This window comes from Bactrocera latifrons, unplaced genomic scaffold (genome assembly GCF_001853355.1).
Source record: "Bactrocera latifrons isolate USDA-ARS-PBARC rearing strain unplaced genomic scaffold, ASM185335v1 scaffold_193, whole genome shotgun sequence".
Taxonomy (NCBI): Eukaryota; Metazoa; Arthropoda; class Insecta; order Diptera; family Tephritidae; genus Bactrocera; species Bactrocera latifrons.
Window position 1 is genome coordinate 590,259 of NW_017535441.1, and position 11,787 is coordinate 602,045.

Below are 11,787 nucleotides of genomic sequence, written 5' to 3' on the forward strand. Positions count from 1 at the left end.
AAATAATTTTTTTTTGTAATAAATTAAAATAATTTTTAAACCATTTAATACTAATAAAATATGTAATAAAAAATTGTTAGGTGACAACAAAAAATACAAAAAACAAAAATAAATAAAAACCATTAACATAATATGTTTTCGGCATGCAACAACGCAACAACCCAACACCCTATTACCAATGACGTATGAAGTAAACAAATGCAAACCTTATTGTCAATTTCTTTTTGCATTAGCATTTGCGCATCAGTTTCACAGCGCTCCTGTTCGTTAGTCACATCGTTTACATGTTGCTGCTGGCGTTCTTGCTCGCGCAACGTGGAGAATAGTGTTGTGCCAGCGGACGGTTTGGTCGGCGATATGTTGCTACCATCGAAGTTGACCAATTCCGTTTCGTTACTCTTACCAATAAGCGTGCTGCTGGCAGACTTCTTCTCATTCGTGGCACGCACATTATTATTTATTATGTTATTGATGAAAATCTCGTTAATTAAACGCTCCGCAGCGGAAGCATTGCTCGCAGCTGTGGCGCTGAATGTGTGTGTAGGTGTTGGTGGTGGCGTGGTTATGGTGGCAATATTTGCTGTTGGCGTAGTGGGTGTCAACAACAAATTATCACCTGTCGTTGTTGTGGCATTGCCTTTGCGAATTGTGAATGTTTCGTTGGCGCTGGTAGGATTTGCTGTTGTTGTGGTGAAAACTGTGCTTGCATGCGTATTATTGTAAGACGACGACGACGATGCGTTGGGGCTCATGCTATTGAATTCGGATATGAAAGTGGCATTGGAAAATGGCGAAATTGTCGTTTTGGAAGCGGTTATCTTTCGCGCCGATGGTGTTGTGGGCGATGGCAAAACAGTCGCCTCGGCAAAGTAGGTGTTCGAGGCATTCGCCTCTGTATTGCCACTGCCCACAGTGATTGCGGTGCTGCTAGTTGGTTTTTGTTCCGTTATGCTCAAAGTTAGTTTATCACCGCCCTAAGCGCGCAACACAAAACAAAACAAAACAAAAAAAGTGGTAACACAAAAGTAGACATAAACACAAAACATATTAACGAAAATAGGTGGGGGAAAAAACACAAAGCGTGAGATAAATTTAATAAATTATGAATGGTTGGAAACAATGAATCATATGTATATATATAAGTATGTGCATAAGTTAACTTTGTGTGCAACTAGCCAACAGTTCGTGAATATGCTTAAAGCAGTCCCAATAAAAATGTAATTTTACTCACCACAGAAATGTACGTGGCGTTTAATGAGTCTGGGCCGTCACTACTATACATCGTATTGTTGTTGTTCGTATTAATACTGCTGAAGATGCTATTGCTGTTGTTGTGTGGCACTGTGCTTGGCGCGGGCACAAACATTTGATTTGTCATTTTCGCATTCGTGTTGGCATTGGAATGCACACCAGTGCCAAGCTCCTCTTCGACGCGCGCTGCAATATAAGGATTTAAATTATAACGGCATAATATGCTCATAAGTCTTAATTTATAATGCTGAACAGGGTATAATAAGTTTGCAACGAAGTGAATGTATGTTCACATCGGATCACAATATGGCATATAGCTGCCATACAAACTAACTCATCAAAATCAATTTTTGGCATCGAAACTTTTTTTATTTGTAAAGGCTATTGCCGGTGCACCGAACGTATAAACTTCACTTACCTTTCAAAATATTGCATTTTATATGTCCGGGCGGCAGTGCGCCACCGCCGACATTTGCCAGCTTCACTTGATTATTCGGCTTATCTGAGCTGGAAAGACGCTTCAATGTCTCGGTGTTATGTTCCATATCGAAGGTTTTATTTATCGTTACCCTGTGTAGTAATTAAAAAGGAAGTTAATTAGTAAATATTAAAATTAACAAGGCTGAGCTGGTTAAAGAAAGCGAATAATTAATGCGAATTTTGCTCTACCTGATACTGTTAGCATCATTAATAGCTTCAGTTGCTAGTATAGATGGGGATGGATCTTTAACAATGGACTTAAGTAATGAATCTAGCTCTTTATCTTTGTCCGATAAGGCACTTCTAATGCTGCACAACGAGACAGATGTAAAATTAGTACATATAAATATATATATAAACATTTAACTACAAAAGAAAAGTTAAATAGCTAAAAGTCGTAAAAAAGAAATAGACAGAGAGAAATAAATATAGTACATAGAAGTAAATAATTGTCACAGCCAAGAAATAGTTATGATAGTGCGAGAAAGTGAAATATTGAAATAAAAGCGGACTGGAAGTAAGAGTTTTGTTTTAAATAACAAATACTAGGCGATACACGTATAACTGCACATTAAATCAAGAAATTTTTGAAACCAGTTTTCACAATTCACCTGAAGCCGGAGCTGATGGACGCTTTGCCGAAAGAGCCATGATGCGAGGAGGCATTGTTTCTAAACGGATTAGTATCATCGGCATTTTTCGTTGTAGTCGGTGGATATACGCTACTGGTTGCACCAATGGAATCAGTGTCAAGCCTACAGGGAATATATACATATGTGGTACTACTTTACAAAACAAACAAAAAAACGTTAAAGAAACTTACTTCACTGCCAAAGCTTCCTTATTGTAACAATCGAGTTTCGTGTAACCGCTTTCTTCGCCACTTGAATCCGAACGCATGGAATTACGACGCACGCCACCACTACCGATACGCGCCGCAGCTGCACTGCTTGTTGCCGTATTATTGAGCAAATCTGTATTGGCATTGTAAATAACTGTTTGTATGGATGGCGAGGGTGTAGCCACATTAGACAGTTGCGACTCGACTGTCGACGTAATCGTGAGTAACGAGTCGAGTGTAGTGTTAGCCGGTTCAACTGCGGCGGCGGCTGCTGCTGCGGCACGTGCATTTACCGCGGCTACAGCTGAGGCGGCCGCTTCTTGTGAAGCTTTTTGATGATCACGCAGCAGATGCGATTGACGGCTGGCGAAACGTTGTGACGGACGACGTTCAAATTGTACAGTGCGTCGAGCACGACTTTGCTGTGTCGTTTGAAACTCTGTGCGCCCAGAGTAGCGGAAACGTGAACCCATACGGAAGAAGTTTTGACGTGCCGAAGGCCCTTTGACCGGCGCTCGCAAACGGAAGAATGTATGATGCTCTACAGCACACTTCCACAAATGTTTGCATGCTTTCTCGTTATATAAGCGAAAGACGAAGGTGTGTTCCTGCTCGCGTCCTTCATCATCATCTTCGATGACGATTAGCGTGAGTTTCTTCTTTTTAAAATCCAATTTACTGATTTTCGGCCAAAAGAATAAGCCGATTTTTTGATCACGCTCAAAAACCAAAATGCCAGTTGGTGTTAGACCTAAATGATACTCGCAACCGTCTTTGCCCTGTAATATATGAGTAGCACTTATTATTATTGAATATGTTTCCACATAATTTTCTGCTGTAAATATTTACCAAGACTGTGTGCATATCAACGCCATACATATCCAACCATTTCGCTTTATTTAAGTAGGCAGTTTCTGCTTGCGCAGGCGTCAGACCGCGACATGTCTTATACTCATCCAATATGGCAATTTCGAGATCCTCAGTTTGTTCCGGCACAAAGCGGAATTCCGAAACTGTGGCCGCTGTGTGCACTTGCTCATCGTAATCACCAAGCTCAGCTGTAAATATATAAATTACAGTTAGAAAGGATTTCGGGAACATATTATCAAGTAGTACATTGCAATGCGAGCGCACACAATTCAGCAGCTTTGTCATCGGGACAATCTAAGCGACCTTCTAGTAGATCTTGTTTCAATTGTAGGAAGAATAGGTAGCGTGTCAGCTCCTCGCGTAAGGTGTTTGGCTCCGACGAATAGAACTTAACTTTCATACGAAAGGTGTATGGTGGTCCGACTAGAAGAATACTCCATCATTATTGTGTTGATTTACAGTTTAAGCATTTACTTACTCTTTACTTGCTTCTTTATAGGTTTTGTAGGATCCAGCCAGTGCTTAACATGGTTCGCATCAGTAAACTGCAAACCGAAATAATCTTTTTCGATTACGTCTAATGCATAGAAGACTTGTTCGTATAAGAAGCTGCCGAGTGMCTTTTTCTATAAAATGAAATAATAATAATAATAAATATATTTTAAATATTTTGAAAAATAAAATTTATGCACTGACTGCTGACGTTCAATTATTATTGGTAGAAGAAATATAAAAACAAAAAACAAAAAAAATGTTGGTTGCACTGAAGCTATAACAACCTTTGAAAAAAAAATATTTATATAAACGGTTCCGATTAATGATCAACTTCTTGGGAAGTCAACAAATCTTCAGATCGATATTTCAATAACTGCGGATTTAGCTCGCGTATGACAGACAGACGGATATAGCTAAATTAACTCAGCTTGTCATGCTGATAATACATATGTATGTAAATATATTATGTAGATCTCCGACGTTTTTCATATTGTTAACAACGAAATTGTGAATTTAATATACCCTGATCAGGCTATGAAAAATAAAACATTACTAAGCTGCTGATGTTTAAAACTAAGTGGTAGAGCAAAACCATAAAACAGTCATTATACCTCCACAATTTCAGTGGGCTGCGACAACACTCGTAAATTTGTAACATAATAAAAAAAAAAATAGTTGAGATAATTGAATGGGTTTTGCAGTTTGAAAGGTTAACGAATTTCTAATTACGGTGCTGTGTCTACAATGTATTAAATTTTACACATGACTATTTACATTTTAACTATAAGGTGCTCTTTACGTACATGTGCACATTACCTAGAACATTAAAATAGAGAATATATCGAACTAAATTACTGAAACAGTGAATTAAATCTAATGGAATGCCTAGTGCACCCAACTGCATAATTTAATTAATGAAATGACAGGTTTATGCACTTTCTCTTTTTTGTTCTAGCGCTATCTTATTTCAATTTATATATTTGTTTTGTAAGTATTTAATGATATTTGAAATATATAGCTTTGCATTCGTACTTACTGATAGTTCGATAGAGAGATCTGTATTGTCTAAAAGCACTACACGACACTCAATTTTATTTTTGTTGACTGGCATGCGCTGCGCCTTAATTTGTGTGCCGCCACTACTGTTTGCATTTGTAACACCAGCTCCGCCGGGACCACCGGCAACGCCACCTCTGCTTTCCACATAGTTGCTACGCACCTTTCGACGACTTAAAAAGCGCAACATTTCCCTCTAGCAAAATTTACATGAATACAAGCATTCGCCAGACCACTTTCGACACCTTTCTTCAGCACGCGTCTCAACTACTTCATCAACGTTTGAATGTGTCCAATCGGTACTGTCGTTGCTATAAATTTTCCCACTTCGTATCCTAATTCTGTCTTACTTTAAGCTGACGTCAAGCAAGAGTTGATGCAGCAACTTGTAGCTTGCCGAAACGCAACAACTGCACCGCCGCCACCGCCCCACAATAGTTTCGAGTCTGTGGTTTAGCTAAACTTGTACGTTGTCGGCACAAACCTACTGATCCTGTTCTTACTGTTTTTTGGGTATCAGTTTTGTCTTTTTGGACTTCGCTTGCGATCTCCCCAATACCCAATCACAAATTTTCTAAGCACTTTTTGCCGCTGTTTTGACGTTTATGTCACTTTTTAACTTCTCCACAAATTCAGCCACTCCTCACCATACAAGAACACGACCGAGACTTTTCTTCTCAATTATCGAACACAACAACAAAAACAAGTTTCACAGGTTGTTTCTACCATGAAGGACGCAAATAAAATCCACAGAAATCATTAAAACCGAACCGAAATTATTCAAATCTTTGCGCAATATGTTAATAATACTTTTAAGTTATTGGATTTACATTTTATTAACTTAAATTGAAGCAATTAATAAAATTATTTAAACCGAAAAAGCCAACAGCACAGCAAGCCAAAAGGAAAAATTTCAGAGTTGCAACTTCTTTTCTTCCAATGCTACCAATTGAATTTGCGTTCGCCAATGTGGCCATTCTGTACCGTGTTTAGTTGTTTTCTTATCGGCAGTAGTTGGTACATGTTTTAATATTCATATAAAATTTATTAAAACAACATATTAGCATACAATGATTACAACTGTTATTCAGGAAATAAATATCCAAATAAATGTATAAAATTGCAATGCTAGTGCTAAATAATATTAGTCATTAAGCAACAAAAGGTTTCATATTCAATTGTTGTAAAATGTCAAGCTTTGATATTATCTGCAATTTTAATATGTTTTGAAACAATTAAACAAAATATTTGATATTGTCTGCAATATTAGTAAATTTTGAAACACTTATACACAAATAAAATCTGTCGACAATGTGAAATTCAACAGAAACTTATCGATAATTGTAGAGTTTTTAGTAATGCTTACTCAGCTGATCGATAAGTGTTATGCTCTGGCAGTGCCTGGTCTGCTAAAGATTTCCGATGAAGACAAAAGGAAAGGCATGAAAAACAATTTTTTTTTTTCTGAGATGAAAATATTTCATTATCTTTCGGGCAGTGCTTAAATAACTATCTCTTTAATTTGTTTAAAAAATACYAAAGTTTACAAATAAAGCGAAAGTAAAGTGTATAAAACGAATAAAAGCAGTGTGTGGCTAAATTATTATCATCGGTGACGAGAAAACTCGTTAAGTAAAAATAAGCACCAACATCAAACACGATGAATTTAGTGGAGAAACATCCATACGGAAATGGCTTGTTATATGTTGGATTTAATCAAGATCAAGGTGAATATGCACGATCACTTACAAAATACAAATTATTATCAACGATTACTGYGAGTTTCAGGATGTTTTGCGTGCGCAACGGACACTGGTTTCCGTGTTTACAATTGCGATCCATTAAAGGAAAAAGAACGTCAATATTTTCCTGAGGGCGGACTATGCCACGTTGAAATGTTATTCCGATGTAATTATTTGGCGCTTGTTGGCGGAGGCATCAGACCTTTGTATCCCCCAAACAAAGTAATCGTTTGGGATGATTTGAAAAAGGCACCAGCAATATCTATAGACTTTAATCAGCCTGTTAAAGCAGTGCGTTTGCGACGCGATCGCATTGTTGTAGTATTAGAAGGTGTGATAAAGGTGTTTACATTCACACAACAACCACAGCAGTTGCATGTTTTTGAGACCAGTGCGAATCCGCATGGATTGTGCGTGTTGTGTCCACATAGCAACAAAAGTCTGCTAGCCTTTCCAGGGCGACGYACCGGCCACGTCCAGATAGTCGATTTGGCAAATACAGAGCGTGCTCCGCTGGAAATTGTCGCGCACGAAGCGTCCATTAGTTGCATAGCCTTAAACTTGCAAGGCACACGTTTGGCCACCGCAAGCGAAAAAGGCACTTTAATACGTATTTTCGATACAGAAAATGGCAAAAAACTTTGCGAATTGCGGCGCGGTAGTAATCAGGTAAGAGTGATTTTGTCAGCATCCATTTTGTGTTGGTAAATAAAACTTTTTTTCTACCTGCAGGCAAATATTTACTGCATTAACTTTAATCACCAATCCACTATGCTGGTGGTGTCCTCGGATCATGGCACCATACATGTCTTCAATTTAGATGACAACAAACCAAAAGAAGCTGCATTTCCCATGATACCAAAATATTTCTCTAGCCAGTGGAGCTTCGTTAAGTTCTCTATACCGCAAGGCCCRGCCTGTATCTGCGCATTCGGCGCTGATCCTAACTCTGTTATAGGTGCGTGCCATAATAATATTAATTATTAGTGTTGTAATTATTATATATATCTTTGTTTTTGTCATTTTAATAATTGCAGCTATTTGCGCCGATGGTCATTATTATAAATTTATATTCAACAATAAGGGCGAGTGCAGTCGCGATGTTTGTACACAATTTCTGGAGCTGACCGATGATGAAGAATAAATGTGTTAAAAGCTTAAAATAGCTGCTAAACTGTTTTATTGAACAGCTTTCCCCCGTCTATTTAAAGCGTATTGAAAAGGATTTAAAAATATATACATATATATTATTTGTAGGAAAGTTTATATAATATTTGCAAATCTGCAACTATTGATGGTATCTTTGACTGGTTGAAATATATATACATATTACATGTGGTATTGGCAAGGCATTTCGTTAAGTAAAATAATAATTACATAAGATTGTGTAGAAGGCTCGACTAAACGTTCTACTGTGAAGAAGATATTTTAATTTTGCTTAAAAATAAATTATTTACATATAGTACATACATACACACCTACGTACATTCGCACGTATCACTTGAAATGCAATTACTGGTTTTTAAATGTACTCATTTTTGTTCTTCCTTATATTTTGTAAATAATATTTAAATTATAATGCTGTAATACTGTAAAGCAAACATACATACATATGTAGTATAAGCAATTCCATATGTTGTAGCAAAATAAATATCCCACGATATAGTATGAGCTCTGTATATTTAATATCAGGTGGTTGTTGGTGTTGTAGATGAAAAAATAACACTAATGCTTCCGAGCATATGACCGGATAAAAATCCGGGTATGTGCCGGTTACTTACCCCGACTGTGGTGGGGTTGGACGTAGAGGGTTGAACAGATCAGTGGAATATTTTTCGCCTTTGTTTATATTACATATATGTTGAAAAAGTCATGATGACGTGTTATGCATATTACTTTAAGAATATGACTATCTATTGACTTTCTGAAATTATTAGATTACAGTTAGGCGATAAGAGCTGTTAGAAGACTACTTATACATACATATATGTACATACATACATACTATGAGCACCGTTCCCATGCCAGTGTGGTCCAACTAACCGGAACATACCCGAATTTTTAACCGACCAGGGACTGTCAACTCGGCACTATGCCTCGAACTGCAGGAATGTTTTTTGCTGCTCCTAGAACAACAACAACAACAGTAGCGAGTTCATATACATACATACTTAAGCACAAGTATAAACAAAAATGGCAAACTTAACAAGTATTTGCAAAAACAAGCCAATAACTTTGTGATAAAATCGCATTCGACTAAACTGCAGCCCAAATATGTACCTACATACCTATATATAATATAATATGAAATTATGCTTGCTTCCAACCAGCCGGGACTGATTATAGGCAGCCACTTTGCTGCATTGCAACGCCATTAAGCGCCAGCGTAAATTTATCAACCAATTTCATTAATTGAATTATTATTCTCACTTCTGAAGAGCGCCGCCTGCTCGTGAGCGCAGTGCCATCAAAAACACACATACATGCATACACGATCAAAGTTACGTCTGTGTATGCTGAAATGTACACTAATGGTAGAGCCTAAAATTAGGCGCTAATGCAACTGGGGGAATACGATTAAAATGCCATTGAATATTAGGTGAAATTACGGCAACGAGCACTTGCATAACGGAGCGGATGATACAAACGTTGCTTTATCGCTGCTGATGCGTTCCATGTGTGTGAGAGTTGTAAGTAATTGGTGCAAATGATGCGATTATAAGGACGTTCAACTGGCGCTTTGTTGATGTGATGTTTGAAATGTGGCTTGTTATAACGGTTAACTTAAAACTAGCAAGTTTTTTAGACATCAATTGTAGACTGCCGCTTTAATGAGGGTTCTGCGGAGAACATGTAATTTCTGAGACATAACTGGAGTTTCTATTTCTGAATTGAATAATATAAATACATTGTGATCAAATCCTACCAGATTTGAAAAAATGTACTAAATATATTTTCAAGTATTTTGATAAAAAATCTTTATCATCGTCTTCGAAAAAATCAATTGAGTGAATACAAGTACAAACTTGTTATAAATCTCGGCTGAAGATGGTCTAAGGCCTTCCACGAATGACTTTCATTGCCTTCAATTGACTCACGGCACGTTCTCCGAGGCGAATTTTTATGTTTAGAAAGTAGTGTTTTAGAAATTAGTACTAAAACCACAGAAGGCCAAGTCCGTTGTTGTTTTAACGGTTATGTAGCCCCCGTTAGTGTGGTAAGGTTTAGATACGTTGTCATCGAGGTCATTAAACGGTAGCTCCAGGAAATGTGCTGATTTTACGAGGTCCGTCCATAGGTAGGGGGGTGTCAGATGTCTTGGAGTCATGTGGCGACTATTTGCATGCTGGTTGTATGTATGTTTGATATGTCGGTGTGGATTCTGGATAAGTAGACGTTTAATTTCGTACCATCGTACTCGGAATTAGCTCTGATTTCATGATATGATATTCCGTGGGCTGTTTTTTCGGAGATCTAACTACGTTTGGATTGCTAAGTTTTAAACAGCCAATTTTGTTGTTGTTGTTGTTGTAGCGGCAAAATTCTTCCGAGTTTACAGTGTTTGGCCGGATAAAAATCGGAATGCAAAGCCCTCAGCTACGATGATTGACTTTTTTAAGGAACTCTACACGACCTCATGTTTTGCAAAGGATTCAGTTATTTTGGCATCGAGCCGATGAAAACTTAACTTCAACGCCTGATGGCGCTACTATCGTTAAAGAAAGTGACCATCGCTTAGTAGATTCTCGTTGGCGGGAGTACAGCCGATTTGATTCTTTGTATTTAGAAGGGAAATCACAGAGTGAAATCAGAAATGGTTGGATGCTGTACACGCTGACTCTTCTCTTCGAAGGCTTCCACGGTGGATAACATAACAAACGCCCACATTTCGTATTGACAGATCGCTGATTGAAGGCAAACGAGATAACTAAAACAATAAGTACTCCAAAGAACCACGTGAGTAATATGGATTAAAAGTAAGCTGTCGGCGTGATAAATGCCCCCTTTGATTGCGTCCGACTACCAAGGCAACAGTGATCACTGTCATAGCAGGGCTTGAAGTTGCTCATGGCTAATCTGAAGGGGTTTCTGCACCGTTTGGTGACCGACGGCCAAAACCGGATTCACAGGTACACACTAGAGTCCAAGGAACAGACCACATAGTGGACTTCAACCGTTATAGGGAACTTGCACTGCAAGGCGATGACTACAATCATTCTGGGGAAGAGGTATACGCTCACAGAACTTTACATTGTTGGTTTATTGTGCCGATTCGATTTCTAACTTTTAGAAAAAATTGGCCCCGAATTATGCCAAGAATAATTTCTCCATCCACAATATTACTCAGATTTGCTTTCAATGATTTCTTTTTGTTTGCAAACTCCCGGTTGGAATTTAAAGTCGAATGAAGACGTTATCAAGGTTGCTTTGCAGACCTAAAAAATATTTTTCGGGCGGATGAAACGGACTGAAGTATGGTTAGGTCAAGTCTATCGAGCTGAAAAGTTATAACTTCGATGTCGTAGATAATTTCTATCTTCCTAACAGTATTAATAGCTTTATTAAATATTATTATATTTGCAGATTGGCAAGGTTGAATGTCGACGACGACATTGACATAGTTCATTGAATTAAGAAGCAGCGGCTAAGTTGACTATTTCATGTCACCCGAATGGAAGAAAACGCTCAAGCTCTGAAAGTATTCGACGCAGTACCCGCCGGGGAAGCAGGGAAAGAGGAAGAAATCCACTCCGTTGGAAAGTTCAGGTGGAGAAGGACCTGGCTACACTTGGAATCTCCAATTGGCGACAAACAGCGAATCTGAAGAACGTTTGGCGCGCTGTCGTAAATTCGACCATAACGTCGTAAGCGGTGTCGGAAGAAAATGTTTGCATTACAATGCGTCATAATGTTTTCAGTTACTGAAAAAAAAAAAAATTATAATGTTTCATAATTAAGGATGGACTCATTTGAAGCTCTACAAGCATAGGGCTTGGTTCACTATTTACGTCCAACAATTTACGCACAAAAGAAAAATTAAATAACTTTACC

At 38.0% G+C, this 11,787-nt stretch overlaps 2 protein-coding genes across 4 annotated transcripts in view; one reads left to right on the top strand and one right to left on the bottom strand.

The window, feature by feature from the left end:
* Positions 1-5,183, bottom strand: part of LOC108967649 (band 4.1-like protein 4B) — a 7,564-nt gene extending 2,381 nt beyond the window's left edge. Inside the window, exons 1-10 of one of the 3 annotated variants that reach the window (XM_018931210.1) lie at positions 4,974-5,183; positions 3,921-4,068; positions 3,689-3,865; positions 3,422-3,630; positions 2,555-3,351; positions 2,343-2,486; positions 1,921-2,040; positions 1,670-1,821; positions 1,232-1,437; positions 207-974 (exon numbers count right to left, since the gene is read on the bottom strand). In XM_018931210.1, coding sequence (XP_018786755.1) covers positions 207-974; positions 1,232-1,437; positions 1,670-1,821; positions 1,921-2,040; positions 2,343-2,486; positions 2,555-3,351; positions 3,422-3,630; positions 3,689-3,865; positions 3,921-4,068; positions 4,974-5,183 — 2,931 coding nt within the window. The remainder of the gene's footprint in view (positions 1-206; positions 975-1,231; positions 1,438-1,669; positions 1,822-1,920; positions 2,041-2,342; positions 2,487-2,554; positions 3,352-3,421; positions 3,631-3,688; positions 3,866-3,920; positions 4,069-4,973) is intronic. The other 2 variants (XM_018931211.1, XM_018931212.1) reach the window with 2 other exon arrangements.
* Positions 5,184-6,367: 1,184 nt separating this feature from the next.
* LOC108967634 (WD repeat domain phosphoinositide-interacting protein 3-like) lies at positions 6,368-7,890 on the top strand. The gene is made up of 4 exons (XM_018931187.1): positions 6,368-6,720; positions 6,782-7,404; positions 7,468-7,693; positions 7,773-7,890. Exons 1-4 carry the CDS (start codon positions 6,654-6,656, stop codon positions 7,877-7,879), a joined length of 1,023 nt encoding a protein of 340 aa, XP_018786732.1. The 5' UTR covers positions 6,368-6,653; the 3' UTR covers positions 7,880-7,890.
* The last annotated feature ends 3,897 nt before the right edge of the window (positions 7,891-11,787 follow it).